General features: G+C 46.0%; 1 protein-coding gene across 1 annotated transcript in view; it reads right to left on the reverse strand.

Moving 5' to 3' along the window:
• CFAP77 (cilia and flagella associated protein 77) overlaps positions 1–7,463 on the reverse strand; it is a 98,558-nt gene extending 91,095 nt beyond the window's left edge. The window contains exon 1 of the mRNA XM_079961492.1: positions 6,677–7,463. Within this exon, the coding sequence (XP_079817618.1) occupies positions 6,677–6,862 (186 nt within the window). The 5' untranslated portion in view covers positions 6,863–7,463. The remainder of the gene's footprint in view (positions 1–6,676) is intronic.
• Positions 7,464–18,416: the final 10,953 nt, after the last annotated feature.

Here is an 18,416-nt window from a genome sequence, read left to right on the forward strand (position 1 = left end):
ATCAAGCCAATCCCCCACCTTGCCCCCAGGATGTAAATATATGTAAAAGCAAGGACAGGGAATCTATGCCTTTTCAGGTGTGGTTGGACTACAACTCCCATCATCCCAGACCATTGGCTATGTGGCCTGGGACTGATAGGTGTTGTAGTAAAAAAAAAAACACAAAAAAAAACACACCACCATCTGGAGGGACACAGTTTCTTCCAGTCCTGTTATAAGCAAACTTTTCTCTTTTTTAAAAAACAGCATCTTATGCTATGGATAAAGGCAGTGAAATAAGGAAACTTATGAGAGGTTGCCACCTAGAGGAGGAAGAAGAAAGTAGGTGCTGCAGAAAAGGCACGCTTGGTGTTGCTAAAACAGAGGGTGGCAGCATTGCCATAAATATATTTATTTTGGAGGGATGAACAGAAGAGGCAAAGTGAATTTTTGAGGACAGTGAGGCATCATCCCACAGACTAGATTTCTAAAAAGGAGGTAACTGGATATGCTCTGATGTTGAAACACATTTCCTGCAGTGAGTCCTGCTAAATTTTGATGGGGTTAAGTTTCAAGAGAGCAGTGTTTGGCGGGTTTCAGCCTTGTTTTAACTTCTAAATTGTAATCTTGTTACACAATTTGTATGTGGAAAGTGCAATCGGATGGTGATGATGACTAACAGGCTTGGCTTCACCAGTTGGTACCCTTGGGCAGCTAACAGGACACATCCTCAGTATGGGCTATGAATGGAAGCTGCAGGCTTGCACATATTGTACGGTGTAGTGGTTAGAGTATCAGACAACGGTGCCTGGGAGACCAGGGTTCAAGTCTTTCACTCAGCCATGAAGCCTGCTGGGTATCACTTAGGCCAATCACCGAGAAAAGGTGAGATAGGAAGGCAATAAAAATAATAGAATAGAATAGTCATGTTATCTAATAACACTCCTGGTCATTAATCTTTCAGATGTTATTTAACAAAATGTATACAGAAAACCTTTAAGCAGGTTTACAAAAATAAAAAAACATTAAAATTATAAATAAAAAACAGTTAAACAGGTACTTTCAATGTTTTTAAAGATGATTAAAATAAAAGAAAAAGAAATAAATAGATAAAGAAATAAATAAATAAATAGCTAAAAAGAAATAAAACACCCATCAACATTCTACATTCTGGGGAGGTCTGCCTAACCAAACAGGAGAGCACAGTGAAAGTGCCTGCCAGATGTCAATAGGCAGGGAGTTCCAAAGTATAGGTACTACTGCATTAAGAGGCTGATTTGTTAAAAGTGTGTAACAAGTATTGTGTGACACCTGAAACAGCGCCGAAACAATCAACTCCCCTATAAAGAAAGGTTTCAGCATTTGGGACTTTTTAGTTTAGAGAAAAGGTAAGAGGCAACATGATGGATGCTTATAAAATTATGCCTGGCATAGAGAAAGTGGATAAGAAAAAGAAAAGCCTTTCTCCCTCTCTCCAAACACTAGAACTCCTGAACGTTAGGACCAAAAGTACTTCTTCACACAGTGCATAGTCAAACTATAGAACTCGCTCCAGTGATGACAGTTATAACTACCAACATAAAGGTAAAGGGACCCCTGACCATTAGGTCCAGTCGTGACCAACTCTGGGGTCGCAGCGCTCATTTCGCTTTATTGGCTGAGGGAGCCGGCGTGCACCTTCCAGGTCATGTGGCCAGCATGACTAAGCCGCTTTTGGTGAACCAGAGCAGCGCACGGAAACGCTGTTTACCTTCCCACCGGAGCAGTACCTATTTATCTACTTGCACTTGACGTGCTTTTGAACTGCTAGGTTGGCAGGAGCAGGGACCGAGCAACGGGAGCTCACCCCGTTGCGGGGATTTGAACCTCCGACCTTCTGACCGGCAAGCCCTAGTCTCTGTGGTTTAGACCGCAGCACCACCCATGTCCCTAACCACCAACATAGACAACTTTAAAAGAGGATTAGACAAATTCATGGAGCAGGAGAAGGCTATCAGTGGCTACTAGCCACAATGGGTATGATCTGTCTCCAAAGGTGGAGGCAGCAATAATTCCAAATACCAGTTGTTGGGAACCACAGGAAGGGAGAATGCTGTTGCACTCAGGTCTTGCTTATGGGCTTCCCATAGGGCCATCTTGTTGGCCACTGTAAGAACAAGATGCTGAACAAGTTGGGCCATTGGCCTGATCCAGCAGGATCACCTTACGTTCTTATGCCAGTTCTGCGGATCAATGCAGTTGAGTGGGCATGTATGGGTTAAAGCAATCCCAAAAGTAAACTGGTCCCAAGTTGTTAAGGGCAATGCCTTAAACTTGGCCCACTAACAAACAGGCAACCAGATCTCTTTGTAGAGGTGTTATAATAATATACATTGCTATAATATATATTGCTATCACTAGGCCTAGAGATTTCTGTTCCATACTCTGTTGGAACCAGCATAGTGTAGTGGTTACTGTCATGAAATTCTACTCAATATTGATCCAGAGCTGATTCCAACGTATAGTTAGCAGAGTAAAAACTTAAATATGTTGCAGGATTCCCAAAAAATAGACCAGAGGCAATTGAATTTCATCCAGCAGAGCTTTTCTGCTACTGAAGGCAAATGAGCATAATGGTCACAAATCCATTCAGGATTGGCACTGCCCATAAGAAATCCAGTTGCAGCAGACTTAATTTAAACTTACAACAACTTATAATAAGACTAAACCTTAACACTATATACAGTCATACCTCAGGTTACAGATGCTTCAGGTTGCGCATTTTCGGGTTACGGATGCGCTGAAACCTGGAAGTACCGGAACAGGTTACTTCCGGGTTTCGGCACTTGTGCATGGGCAGAAGCACTAAATCGCGCTTTGCGCATGCACAGAAGTGCCAAATCGTTACCCGTGTGTGCGTGAGCAGACATGGCGCTGCGGGTTGCGAACGCTGCAGGTTGCAAACATGCCTCCCGCACAGATCATGTTCGCAACCCGAGCGTTTACTGTACAGAACACCAAAGCAAAAGAGATAGAAAGATAAAGTTAAACCCACGCTCCTTCTGGCCTTATTTTTATACTCAGCATGGCCTTGACTGAAAGGGACAGCAGAGCCAGTTTAAGCCAGCTGTACTCAACCCAAACATAATGAACCTTCTGCTTTTTCTTCCACACAGAGAAGCTTTCATAACCCTCTTTTTTTAATAATGTATTTTTATTTAAAAAAATTATTGATTTACAAAAGTATGTATAATGTCGCTCTCTTGTATTTTTACCATGTAAAATTTTTACAAATCAGTTTCATTTGTTGAGACATTAGGAAGAAAAGGGGGAAAGAGGTGGAGGGGGGAAAGATGGGTGAGGATGTTTCTATTTTACTTAATGTATGTAAGGTTTGGTGTTAGCGTTGCTTGTGCAGGTTCTCTGCTGTTCACTTGTGTTCCTTTGGTGGTGAGAGAAGTTGGGGTTGTTTGTTTGTGATTGGCTGTGGTGATCTTTGTTTTTGTGTGTGAGGGGGGTGGGTGGGTGTTCCATAACCCTCTTGAGTTACTTAGAATAGGAAAGATCTTTACACATCATATCAATACATTCTGCACTAAGAAATGCAAACTGACAGTTACAGTGCCATACTCCATACCTGGGAGACCAGAGTTCAAATCCCCAGTTGGCCATGAAAGCTCAATGGGTGACCTTGGGCCAGGTACTGCCTCTCAGCCTAGCCAGCTACACAGGGTTTTTGTGAGGGTTAAATGAGGATGGGGAGAAGAACCAGGAGCAAAAAGTGGGATATGAATACAACAAACAACTGTGCAAAGGAAACAGAATCTCAGCTCATCCTTAAACTATTGATCACGTGCTTCCCTCTAGTGTTTAATCTGGCACCTGCAGGCACCCGCACTTCCAATTCTGTGTTATCATCAATATTCAAGGCCACTGGAACTTTGCTGCTTACTAAAAGTAGTCAACCTGCATTCCCTTCCATGCTGACCAGTTTATCTTATTAGTGAGCAAATCCTGATGTCTGCCATTTGCTAACAACCATCCCAGACCCTGCACTCATCTCTGAAGGGTGGCAACAGGAGAGGGAGACTTTTCTGTGGTGGCTTCCTGTTTGTGGGATGGTCTCCCCAGGGAGGCTTGCCCAGTGCCTTCATTACATATCTCTGGGCACCAGGCAAAAGCATTCTGGATCTCTCAGTGGCCTTTGATACAATCGACCATAACATCCTTCTGGACCGTCTAGAGCTGGGGGCATTGTTATACAGTAGTTTAGCTCCTTCTTCCTGGGCTGTGTTCAGAAAGTGGTGGTGGGGGATGAGTGTTCAGAACCCTGGGCTCTCACTTGTGGAGTGCCTCAGGATTCCGTCCTCTCCCCCATGCTTTTTAACATCTACATGCAGCCGCTGGGAGAGATCATCAGGGGGTTTGGACTGGGTGTCCATCAATATGTAGATGATACCCAGCTCTACCTCTCTTTCAAATTAGAACCAGTGAAGGCGGTGAAGGTCCTGTGTGAGTGCCTGGAGGCGGTTGGAGGATGGATGGCAGCTAATGGATTGAGGTTGAATCCTATCAAGACAGAAGTACTGTTTTGGGGGGACAGGAGGCGGGCTGGTGTGGAGGACTCCCTGGTCCTGAATGGGGTAACTGTGCCCCTGAAGAAACAGGTGCGCAGCCTGGGAGTCATATTGGACTCACAGCTGTCCATGGAGGCGCAGGTCAGTTCTGTATCCAGGGCAGCTGTCTACCAACTCCACCTGGTACGCAGGCTGAGACCCTACCTGACCGCGGACTGCCTCGCCAGAGTGGTGCATGCTCTAGTTATCTCCCGCTTGGACTACTGCAATGCGCTCTACGTAGGGCTACCTTTGAAGGTGACCCGGAAACTACAACTAATCCAGAATGCGGCAACTTAGACTGGTGACTAGGGGTGGCTGCCGAGACCACATAACACCGGTCTTGAAAGACCTACATTGGCTCTCAGTATGTTTCCGAGCACAATTCAAAGTCCTGGTGTTGACCTTTAAAGCCCTAAATGGCCTCGGCCCAGTATACCTGAAGGAGCGTCTCCACCCCCATCGTTCTGCCCAGACGCTGAGGTCCACTGCTGAGGGCCTTCTGGCGGTTCCCTCATTGCAAGAAGCAAAGCTACAGGGAACCAGGCAGAGGGCCTTCTCGGTAGTGGCGCCCTGTGGAATGCCCTCCCATCAGATGTCAAAGTGATAAACAACTACCTGACATTCAGAAGACATCTTAAGGCATCCCTGTTCAGGGAAGTTTTTAATGTGTTATATTTTAGTGTATTTTTGGTTTCTGTGGAAGCCGCCCAGAGTGGCTGGGGAAACCCAGCCAGATGGGCGGGGTATAAATAATAAATTATTATTATTATTATTAATCTTCATCCAGGCCTTTGGCTAATGAAACTGTATATGGGGCACGGTATTGTTTGTGTTTGTTACTATGTTATGTATTTTTGTGTTTTTGTATTTTAAACTCCCTGTGATCCTTGGATGATGGGAAGTATAGACATTTATTTAATATAAACAAACAAACAAATAAAAGCATTTATTTGTGTTCCTTTTCTAACATATAGAAGAAAATTGGTGGCAAAATGTATGTTCCCTGTAAGGCAGCCTTGAAGCACCTTAAAATTGTTATTCCAATCCAGTGTAGCGAGAAGACAGGAAAACACACACACACACACACACACACACACACACACTCATAAAATGAAAAGGTCGGATCTAAACAAATAATACTGGACAGCATGTATGTAAATGTGCTTGGCATCCACAATTTAAGGGGCAGTCCTTATCAACCTATCTGCCCGCCCCAGGCAGCTGCTGGAGACCTCGCACCCTCCCAAGACCACCATCATGTGGCTTCCATGTGAGCCCCTGCACCATGAAGCTGGGTGTGAAAGCAGCCATTTTGAACATCCACCACTCCGTATCACTGTAGGAAAGTAAAATTCCCTCAGTGAGAAGCTGTGAATCGGTGTGTGTCGATCTTAACTTTTTCTACAGTTTATTACTGTAGATTAAAGACTGGCATAACTTTAGTAAAAGGCGAAAGATTTATACGATCTGAAGAGAAACCAGAGTAACTTAATATGAAAACAGGTTGCCATGGTTGCCAGAGAGCAAAATAGAAAATGGCTACTGCTACAGCCAGGCCCAATGGAGGGGAAAGAGTTGTAGCTTAGTGGTAGAACCTCTGCTTTGCAGTCAGGAAGTCCCAAGTTCAACTTGCTAGGGTTTGGTAAGGCCCCTGTCCAAAACCCTGAAGAGCTGCTGCTAGTCAGTGTGGACAATACTGAACCAGATGAGCCAGTGGGCCTGACTTAGTTTTATGGCAGCTCCCTGTGTTCCTATTTTAATCAGCCTTTAAAACACAATGAGGACTGGAAACTTGCTTTGTTTTTAGTGCTACAGCTCAGTGGCAGTCCCTGGTGCCTCCAGGTAGAGCTGGGGGAAATTACTCCATAAAACCCTTGAGAGCTTCTGCCAGTCAGTGTAGACAGCACTGAGCCTGATGGACCAATGCTCTGACTCTCTATGTCCCAAAGCAGCTAGGGTGGGGGTGCGAAGTCTGTCAGAGGTCACTTTGCTGACCGTCCCATCAACTTGTGAAAATGCCACAGACACAAATCCCAAGAGGTCCCCAAAAGCGGCCTGGGGACCTCCCTCCCTCCAGCCCCACGCCATAGCCTCCTCACCTTAGCGATGAGATGGTTCTGGAGCATGCTCTCACGGGCCACTCCTAGCCGCTCGTTCTCACAGCCTGGGTGCAACTCTGCCAAAGTCATTGGCCTCCGTGGCGGGGGACAGATCTGGCTGACGCTGCGGCGCCGGGGCAGGCGCACCTTCTGGGCGGTCTTCTGCTCAGGGATGGCTGCTGCCATGGCTGCCCACTGGTGCCACACTTGAGATGCCCGCTGCTGCTCTGGAATAAGAGGGATCTTGCAGCGGCTCCCGGCTCTTCTTGGGCTGCACCACGTTGGAGGGGAGAGAATGGATACAGAGGCAAGTTGAGTAGAGAGATGCCCCTCTGGGTTACGTCAAGGCCTTGAAAAGAAGGAAAAGAAATCCTGAGGAGCCAAACGTACACATACACTCTCTCCTTCTCCTCTCTGGGGAATGGTGAGGCTGGTTGTCGTGGCAACAGGGGACGCTAACCGTGTTTATAAAACAATAGCCAACAGCAGGGTAGGGCGCAGCAACACCACACCAGCACAAGGGGTTGCTAAACAACCGAGTGCAAGAAAGCACACACACACATATCAAACTGTAAAACCCTCTGGCTGATAAGATGGGCCAGCAGTCGTGAAGTCCCAGGCCAACTCTGCACTTAGGAGCATGTGCCAGTTTATGCATTGTCAAATCTGCCATGAACTTTCAGGGCCATAGGTGCCAACTCCTAAAGGGAGTAAATGAGGCAGTCCCCCCCCCCCCAATGTATTTTTTGAGGGAGCCAGGCTACCTCAATGTTCAGAGGGTGTTCAGCTCCACCCCCTGGTTCCTTGCGATGTCATACATGCGACGTCAGGATGTCGCGCAACATCGCATCAGCGCCCCTCAATAATCTGGAGAATTAATGCCTGTGTTCTGGGCAAATCATAATCAAAACACATAAACAGCTATTCAAGCTCTAGTGCTCAAGAAAGGAAACAACATTCACAGTTGGTCAGGAAAAGCTCAGTTAAGTGGTTGGAGTGCTGGGCCTGGGAGAGACCAGGATTTGAATCCTTACTCTGCCATGAATGTCTCCTGCTGACCTTGGGCCGGTCACTGCCTCTCTGCCTGACCTACCTCACAGGGCTGTTATGGGGACTGAGTGAGGTGTGAACCACGTACGCTACCTTGAGCTCCTTGGAGAAAAATGTGTGCAATAAACAAATGGAGTAAAAATACTTTTAAAATGAAAAGTAGAACATTTAAATCAAAAATAGTATACAAATGCAACTTTGCATTCATTATTAGAAATATCTTGACACAGCTTTTAAATTAGATTAGTTACATTAAAAACAACAACAAGGTTCTTTGGAGATTAAAAGTTGTCCTTTTAAAAAGTGTGGTGGGGGGAGACCCGGACAAAGCTGCCGAGATGTGTTGTGTGTGTGTGTGTGTATGTATGTATGTATGTATGTAGTTATGTATTTATTTGGCAAAAGTGTCACTATGGGGAGTTGCTTTGCAACTAGAATGCTCTAAACACACACACACACCCCATCACAGCCAGAAGACAGAGGAAGGCCATATTAAAAGCTACCACTTTAAACAAACATGACTTCCAACAAAGAATTATGGGAGATGTAGTTTGTTAAAGGTGCTGAGAGTTGTTAAGAGGCCCCTGTTCCCCTTACAGAACTACAATTATTACAGTGGTACCTCGGGTTACATACGCTTCAGGTTACATACGCTTCAGGTTACAGATTCTGCTAACCCAGAAATAGTGCTTCAGGTTAAGAACTTTGCTTCAGGATAAGAACAGAAATCGTTTTCCGGTGGCGCGGCGGCAGCAGAAGGCCCCATTAGCTAAAGTGGTGCTTCAGGTTAAGAACAGTTTCAGGTTAAGTACGGACCTCCAGAACGAATTAAGTACTTAACCCGAGGTACCACTGTATTCATTTCCTTTCTATACCACTTTATATTTTTAAGAAGAAATCTCAAAGCGGTTTACCACACATTAAAATATGAAATAAAACAATCCAGAATAAAGCATTAATGAAGAAATTCAAACATAAAGTATACAAAAGACTCTACTCCTCCACACTTCCTCCCAAAGAAAGTACAGTACTAGAGCTCTCCGCTCCTCCCAAACTGAACTTAGTGTGGCCTTTGAGAAAACTTTTATCTCTCAGCAAAATTGCTTCTTGGGGTCACAGAATGGAAGTTGGGGAGGAAGGGAGAATCCAAGCACCTGCTCCAAGCAGTAGCTAGGCTGAAAAATCACTTGGCAGCAGTCTTGGCAATCAACTGCTATTTTGAAGAAAGGAGATACTCCCTTCCTTTTTCATCTTAGAATAAACTGGATGTGTGAGCGGGTGTGTGTGTGTGAGTGGAATTAAGGTATGAATGCAGTAGACAAATTGGTCATCTTGTATTTCTCTCCTGTGATGTACTTTTCTACTCCCCTTTGCGCCAGAATAGCCCCACCCTCACAAATATGAAGTAGCAAGCAAAAAATTGCAAGGTCCAGTAGCTGCTGAGCATATCAGAGCAGTTTATTTTCATCAGGTGAAAATGAAATGCCTATGTTTGGTAGACAGAGCGTAAATATTCATATCCGCAAAATGAGCAGATTATTTACAGTACATAGAAAAGTCTCTTTTAACTTGATGTACATGGAAGAGGCATTGATTCTGTTTAGCGATTAAGGTTGCATTAGGATAATACATAGGCCACACTCAGGACTGCCCCCATTACAAACACTTTGCACCACAAAAACCCATTATTTGATAAAGATAAATCACCACCTGATTAATTATCATTGCTTTCTCACACTGTTGGTGCATAGCACTGGCCCACTTGTTGTGCCATTTTGACATCTTAGATTAATTTCCGACATCAGAATACCAGCACAAGTGACAACAATGGCTATTTCCCATGAGAACAGTTTCCCTGTTGATTACAGACCTTTCCCATACATGTTATCACCCCACAACTCTTATATACAAGCCAAAATAAGTTTTCCATCAAAACATCCTGCACATGTGAAGTGTACCTTAATTACTGCAGCATCATAAACATTTACTAAGAAGTCTTATCAGTTCAATTTCCTTTCAGTAAGGGTGCTAGTCTTATTTTCAAAGCCAGCTCATCTTTGAAAATGTTTGAAAATACAAAGATTTAAAAAGCCAAGGAAGTATTTCACTCACAGCTGTTACCACAGTTCCTTATGAAGTGGGATTGTTAAACCTCTGTAAATTGCAGCTCTGTGAGTGGAACAGGAACCTCTTAACAACTCTCAGCACCCCTAACAAACTATAGCTCCCAGAAATCTTTTTTTGGGAAGCTGTGACTGTTTAAAGTGATAGCATAGTGCTTTAAATATACAATTGAAACAAGAATATTGAGGGGTCCCTTCAAGGGGTTCAGCTTCTTAAGGAAGACTGGACCTTCCAAGAGAGTGTAACTTTTAAGGCTCAAACCAGTCGGGAAATGAACAGAGACCAGACCAGGATATACGAAAGCAAAGCGGCTATTAGCCTGATCAATGGGTTACATCCATATTTCAAAGTTTCCCATAATACATCTCAGGATGCATCATCAAGACATCATAGATATGTCGCAGAAAAGGTGTGGTCTCAGGTAGAACCTGAGATCCAGGTATGCTGGTCACTCAAATATAATCTTTCATACTTACTCCATCACAGTACAAAGGACAGTATTTATAGTTTCCAGGTCCCTGAGTCAAGTGAAATACCCCCCTTTGTCTTGACTGGGCTTTGATATAATAATAATAATAATAATAATAATAATAATAATAATAATTTATTTATACCCCACCCACTCTGGGCAGCTTCCAAAAAAATATTAAAATACTGTAATATATCAAATATTAAAAGCTTCCCTAAACAGGGCTGCCTTCAGATGTCTTCTAAAAGTCTGATAGTCGTTGTTCTCTTTCACATCTGGTGGGAGGGCGTTCCACAGGGAGGGCGCCACTACCGAGAAGGCCCTCTGCCTGGTTCCCTGTAACTTGGCTTCTCGCAGTGAGGGAACCACCAGAAGGCCCTCGGTACTGGACCTCAGTGTCCGGGCAGAATGATGGAGGTGGAGACGCTCCTCCAGGTATACTGGACAGAGGTTGTTTAGGGCTTTAAAGGTCAGCACCAACACTTTGAATTGTGCTCGGAAATGTACTGGGAGCCAATGTAGATCTTTCAAGACTGGTGTTATGTGGTCTTGGCGGCCGCTCCCAGTCACCAGTCCAGCTGCTGCATTCTGGATTAGTTGTAGTTTCCGGGTCACCTTCAAAGGTAGCCCCACGTAGAGCGCATTGCAGAAGTCCAAGCGGGAGATAACCAGAGCATACACCACTCTGGCAAGGCAGTCCGCAGGCAGATAGGGTCTCAGCCTGCGTACCAGATGGAGCTGGTAAACAGATGCCCTGGACACAGATTTGACCTGTGCCTCCATGGACAGCTGTGAGTCCAAAATGACTCCCAGGCTGCACACCTGGTCCTTTAGGGGCACAGTTACCCCATTCAGGACCAGGGAGTCCTCCACATCTGCCCGCCTCCTGTCCCCCCAAAACAGTACTTTTGTCTTGTTAGGATTCAGCCTCGATCTGTTAGCCACCATCCATCTCCAACAGCCTCCAGACACTCAAACAGGACCTCCACCGCCTTCACTGGTTCTGATTTGAAAGAGAGGTAGAGCTGGGTATCATCTGCATACTGATGATCACCCAGCCCAAACCCCCTGATGATCTCTCCCAGCGGCTGCATGTAGATGTTGAAAAGCATAGAATCATAGAATCATAGAGTTGGAAGAGACCACAAGGGCCATCGAGTCCAACCCCCTGCCAAGCAGGAAACACCATCAGAACACTCCTGACATATGGTTGTCAAGCCTCTGCTTAAAGACCTCCAAAGAAGGAGACTCCACCACACACCTTGGCAGCAAATTCCACTGTCGAACAGCTCTTACTGTCAGGAAGTTCTTCCTAATGTTTAGGTGGAATCTTTTTTCTTGTAGTTTGGAACCATTGCTCCGTGTCCGCTTCTCTGGAGCAGCAGAAAACAACCTTTCTTCCTCCTCTATGTGACATCCTTTTATATATTTGAACATGGCTATCATATCACCCCTTAACCTCCTCTTCTCCAGGCTAAACATGCCCAGCTCCCTTAGCCGTTCCTCATAAGGCATCGTTTCCAGGCCTTTGACCATTTTGGTTGCCCTCCTCTGGACACGTTCCAGTTTGTCAGTGTCCTTCTTGAACTGTGGTGCCCAGAACTGGACACAGTACTCCAGGTGAGGTCTGACCAGAGCAGAATACAGTGGCACTATTACTTCCCTTGATCTAGATGCTATACTCCTATTGATGCAGCCCAGAATTGCATTGGCTTTTTTAGCTGCCGCGTCACACTGTTGGCTCATGTCAAGTTTGTGGTCAACCAAGACTCCTAGATCCTTTTCACATGTACTGCTCTCAAGCATGGGGGAAAGGACAAAACCCTGAGGCACCCCAAAAGTGAGAGCCCAGGGTTCTGAACACTCATCCCCCCCCACCACTTTCTGAACACGGCCCAGGAGGAAGGAGCGGAACCACTGTATGACAGTGCCCCCAGCTCCCAGGCCCTCAAGACGGTCCAGAAGGATGTTATGGTCAATGGTATCAAACGACGCTGAGAGATCCAGCAGAACTAGGAAACAGCTCTCACCTTTGCCCCTAGCCCACCAGAGATCATCAACCAGTGCGACTGAAAGGGATCCAAATGTCCGCTTCTTCCAGGCGTGCCTGGAGTTGTTCAGCAACCACTCGCTCAATCACCTTGCCCAAGAATGGAAGATTTGAGACTGGGCGATAGTTGACCATTGTGGCCACATCTAAAGATGTTTTTTTAAGAAGCGGTTTAATAACCGCCTCTTTCAGCGAGTCCGGGAAGGCTCCCTCATGGAGGGAAGCATTCACCACCCCACGAAGCCCATCACCCAGCCCTTCCCGGCTAGCTTTTATAAGCCAGGATGGGCAAGGATCAAGGAAACAGGTGGTTGGTTTCACTCATCCAAGCAGCCTGTTCACATCCTTGGAGGTAACAGATTGGAATTGATCCCACGCAACTTAACAAGACAGGACTCTAGCACTCTCCCACTCCGGCCCTGCTCCCAAGGTGGAGTCTACCTCTTCCCAAATCTGAGTGACTTTATCTGCAAAAAACTTTGCAAAATCATTGCAGGAGATCATGTGGCCAGTACTGGGCCCTGATGTAGCAGGTGATTTTGCTAAATTGAGAACCACCTGAAAGAGTCTCCTGATGCTGTTTTCTGCAAATGCAATAGAGGCGGTGAAGAAAGTCTTCTTCGCCGTCGCTATTGCCACTTGGTAGGCTCGACATTGAGCTCTAACCCGTGTCCAGTCAGATTCAGAATGAGTTATCTGCCACCGGCGCTCTAGCAGTTTCAGCGATCGTTTCATTGCCCTCAGATCCATGGAAAACCACAGGGCTGTCCGGGCTCCATGCAATCGGAGAGGGTGCTTCGGAGCCAAACAGTCAATAGCCCTGGTTAACTCCACATTCCAGCGGGCCACCAGGGAATCAGCTGAAGGGCCATCAGCAGGGGATAAAACATCCTCTACCACTCTCTGGAAACCATTTGGATCCATTAAGTGGTGGGGGCGGACTATCTGAATCGGTCCCACCTCTCTGCAAAGGGCAAGGGTCGCGGAGAAGTCAAGTTGCACCAGGAAGTGGTCTGACCATGGCACTTCTTTAGTTTCGCTTTTACTTAGTGTCAGATCACCAACATCCATAGAGGTGAACACCAGGTCTAAGGCATGTCCGTGGCTATGAGTTGGGTCAGACTTATTCAGGGACAGCCCCATGGAGGCCATGCTTTCCACGAAGTCCCGAGCGGCCCCTTGTAAGGTCGTGTTGGCGTGGATGTTAAAATCCCCCAGGACAACCAAGCTAGGTGTCTCCAGGAGACCATCCGCCATGACCTGAAGCAGCTCGGGCAGGGAATCCTTGGTGCAGCGGGGAGGTCGATACACCAAAAGGAATCCTGTTCTGCCCCTATTGCCCAACTTCCAGAACATGCACTCAGAGAACTGGGTCTTCCCAATAGGATGCCTGGTGCAAACAAATGACTTCCTAAAAATCACTGCAACCCCCCTCCCCGCCCACAAGGCTGTGTGTAAGACAAACCTGGTGGACAAGCAGCGGCAAGGATGGGCCATCTGCTTCATCCAACCAAGTCTCTGTTACACATGCCAGGTCAAGTCCTCCATCCATGATCAAGATATAAGAAAAAAAAAACTGCTCCTTTTCCCTTATGGGCTACCCAAGAGCCCATATAAAGTCCTTTTGTAGGTTCTCTGTTGATAGGATAAAATAACAGAGACCAACCAGAGAATATTGAGAAGCAAAGCAGCTAGTAAGCCTGATCTTTTATTAACTATTGCAACAGGGTTCTCCCCTCACATGCAGGAGAGAGGAAGAGGACCCCGAGCCATGTGTGCAAGCCCTTATATAGACATTTTAAATTGCCCGCCCTGGAGTCCAAGACCACCACCAAAAACTTCATACATGCACCACAGAAGGGGTGTAGCCCAAGACCACCCCCAATACATCATACATACAGGGGCAGGCAAACTACAACAGAAATCTGAGTGCGTTGTTTTTTCTCCTGTCTGCTAGGTTACTTGATTGGATTACCTGGGCATCCTGGCCACTCTTTTGTTTTCCTGAATCGAGGTCACAGGCTCACCCTATTCACATCTTAACTGTGCCCTTGAGACAGGATTTGTGAGCAAAGAGACAGTGGGGAGGCTCTCCGTTTCCTTTGATCTTGCAGAGAAATATTTGAGATCAATTTGGAAGAGACAAATGGTTTCAGGACTTTTTCTGTGAGTCTCAGACATGTGGTCTATACATTTTATGTATGTGCTTGCTTGGTACATTTATGAACATTTAATATACAGTAGTACCTCGGATTACATATGCTTCAGGTTACATACGCTTCAGGTTACAGACTCCGCTAACCCAGAAATAGTGCTTCAGGTTAAGAACTTTGCTTCAGGATGAGAACAGAAATCGTGCTCTGGCGGCGCGGCGGCAGCAGGAGGCCCCATTAGCTAAAGTGGTGCTTCAGGTTAAGAACAGTTTCAGATTAAGAACGGACCTCCGGAACGAATTAAGTACTTAACCCGAGGTACCACTGTGTGTGTGTCTCCTGAGAAATCTCTATGTGGAACAAGAAGCTACAGTTAGAACTGGATATGGAACAACTTACTGGTTCAAAATTGGGAAAGGAGTACGACAAGGCTGTATATTGTCTCCCTGCTTATTTAACTTACCGTATTTTTCGTTCTATAACACGCACCCGACCATAACACGCACATAGTTTTTAGAGGAGGAAAACAAGAAAAAAAAATATTCTAAATGAAACAGTGGATGTATGATTTTTGTGGTTCATGCTGTGGCCACAGACATGTGATCTGACTGTGAGTTTGGAGTAGCCCAATGCAAAAATCCTGAGGATCCATGTGGATCCATGCTTTGTAACCACGTTTTTGCACCACTGTGACCCTAGGCAAGTGGGTGCGTGATTTTTTTGGTGCAAGATGTAGCCATGGAAATGCTATGTGATCTGATGGTGAATTTGGGGTGACCCAGTGCAAAAATCCCGAGGATCCATGTGGATCTGTGCTTTGTAACCACGTTTTAAGTGGGGAGAGAAGGAAAAGCACTCAAGGGACAAGGAGTACATGTGGGGTGTGTGGAGAAGGATGCTGCTAATAATGCAGGAGAGGGGTTTAAGGGGAGAAGGAACACGTGGGGTGTGTGGAGAAGCATGCTGCTAATAATGCAGGAGAGGGGTTTTGAGGGGAGAAGAAGCACGCGTGGGGTGGGTGGAGAAGCATGCTACTAAGAAGAGGGGTATAAGGGAAGAAGACTCCTCTCCTCTCCCGCTTTGCTTCTTTAAAGAAGCAGGCTCTCTGTCCCTCTCTCCTCCCCACTCAGCGGCTCTTCTCCCGCTTTGCTGTTTCAAAGCGAGCCACGGAGGAGGGAAGGAAGGGGAACCATGGATCCTCTGCTCACGACTGCAGTAGATCCCCCCGCCATCCATAGGCATTCCCTCTATAACACGCACAGACATTTCCCCTTACTTTCTAGGAGGAAAAAAGTGAGTGTTGTGGTGCAAAAAATACGGTATATGCAGAATTCATCATGCGAAAGGCTGGGCTGGGTGAATCCCTAGCCGGAATTAAGATTGCCGGGAAAAATCTCAACAACCTCAGATATGCAGATGACACAACATTGATGGCAGAAAGTAAGGAGAAATTAAAGAACCTTTTAATGAGGGTGAAAGAGGAGAGCGCAAAATATGGTTTGAAGCTCAACATCAAAAAAACGAAGATCATGGCCACTGGTCCCATCACCTCCTGGCAAATAGAAGGGAAAGAAATGGAGGCAGTGAGACATTTTACTTTCTTGGGCTCCATGATCACTGCAGATGGTGACAGCAGCCACGAAATTAAAAGACGCCTGCTTCTTGGGAGAAAAGCAATGACAAACCTAGACAGCATCTTAAAAAGCAGAGACATCACCTTGCCAACAAAGGTCCGTATAGTTAAAGCTATGGTTTTCCCAGTAGTGATGTATGGAAGTGAGAGCTGGATCATAAAGAAGGCTGATCGCCAAAGAATTGATGCTTTTGAATTATGGTGCTGGAGGAGACCCTTGAAAGTCCCATGGACTGCAAGAAGATCAAACCTCTCCATTCTTCATGAAATCAGCCCTGAGTGCTCACTGGAAGGACAGATCCTGAAGCTGAGGCTCCAATACTTTGGCCACCTCATGAGAAGAGAAGACTTCCTGGAAAAGATCCTGATGTTGGGAAAGATGGAGGGCACAAGGAGAAGGGGACGACAGAGGACGAGATGGTTGAATACTGTTCTCGAAGCTACCAGCATGAGTTTGACCAAAATGCGGAAGGCAGTGGAAGACAGGAGTGCTTGGTGTGCTCTGGTCTTACGTTACTATTGTGTCCCCTGATGTCGCTGGACTGCAACCCCCATCAGTCCCAGGAGACATGGCCAACAGTCAGGGCTGATGAGAATCCAGGCAGTATCTGTGGAACCCAAGACTGAAGAGCACTATGCTGACTTACTAGGGTGGGGACTACAATTCAAATGCAACAGAAACTTAAGGCAATTTGATGCCTTGCAAGATGTTCTGACTACAATTCCTATCATCCCCTGACCATTGGCTATGTAGGGTGAGTGTCCTGATCCAAAGGAGGCCCTGTACGAGTGGTTTGATGCTAAAGGATGCTGAAACACCAGCCTGGTCAAGTCACAGTGCTTCCTTATAAGAAAGGGCAAATGTACAAAAGCCTGCAGAGTCTTGCTGCCTTGACCTAGGGCAAAAAACAAGAGAGTAAGTGTTCATCATGACTGTCTGCACCCAGGCAAGCATTTTGTTTTATTGCTTACACAAAAGACATTGCATTCCAGCTAGCCAATTAAGGCCACCTGTCTGTGAAGACCTAGGTAGCAGGCCTCCAAGCTGAACTTATAACTTCCCTCCCTAGCCAAGTGTCCCAAGCCAAGAGATAAGCATAGCATCAAAGCAAACCAATAAGCATAAATCAAAGCAAGTGGATAAACGTATGCAAGCTCAGTGAATAACAATTAGTCCAACATGGTGTTCACAGGCCTTCCATGACATTTTAAATTGTTTGATTCTACACACTGAGGCCAAAGGGAGAAGTCTAACAATATGAAGAGAGTATGTTGAACCCCACGTGAACTGTTCTGGAAGCTCTGCATATACAACCTTGGTAGTCAAGATGACCCCACAATTAATTGGTAGTTATAGCACTGAGCTCGAATGTTTGTATTAACTTGCTTTGATATAAGCTAATTGGTTTTCTTGGTGTTATCCTTAATTGTGGGCTTAAGAGTGCTGGGCTCTGAGCCCAGGAATGGGAACTATTTGTAAGATTTGGCTATTTACCACCTGTGCCCTCATCTAATCAGATGAAGTGAAGGGAAGTGCTGGCCTAAGTGACTTAAGCTGCTTTGTGTATAAAGAATGCATGAATGTTTGCTTGGGCTCGGACAAGCCATCTCTTCCTGTGGTGCCCATCACATGCCTATAAAGGCTGTAAGACTTGGCAGGTTGATTTGCTGCAGGTTTACAACTTTCTTTTAATAAAGCACTCTAGTGGTATCCCTGCACCCATCCACTCCCACGAGCCCTCCTTTGGGTCTACGGTTCAGAACAGAGGGCCACAGGTTGATGGGCTTCAGAGATAACAAAGGAGTTTCATGGCCTTACTGTGAAGCTGCATGTGTGAACAAGAGAGCCATAAAACTTGCCCAAGAGGCAACTGATGTGCTCAGGAGGCAGCAAAGCCCACACCAATTGCTGTTAACCCTGCTTGGCTTAAGCCAGGGGTCAGCAAACTTTTTCAGCAGGAAGCCGGTTCACTTTCCCTCAGACCTTGTGGGGGCCGGACTATTTTTTTTTGGGGGGGGGAATGAACAACTTCCTATGCCCCACAAATAACTCAAGAGATGCATTTTAAATAAAAGGGCACATTCCACTAATGTAAAAACACGCCGATTCCTGGACCATCCGTGGGCCAGATTTAGAAGGCAATTGGGCCAGATCTGGCTCCTGGGCCTTAGTTTGCCTACCCATGGCTTAAGCTATAAGGCAGGCATGAGGAATCTTTGGTGCACCTGAACTACAACTTATATCATCCTTGGCCAATGGC

Source organism: Podarcis cretensis, assembly GCF_951804945.1.
Source record: "Podarcis cretensis genome assembly, chromosome: Z".
Taxonomy (NCBI): domain Eukaryota; kingdom Metazoa; phylum Chordata; class Lepidosauria; order Squamata; family Lacertidae; genus Podarcis; species Podarcis cretensis.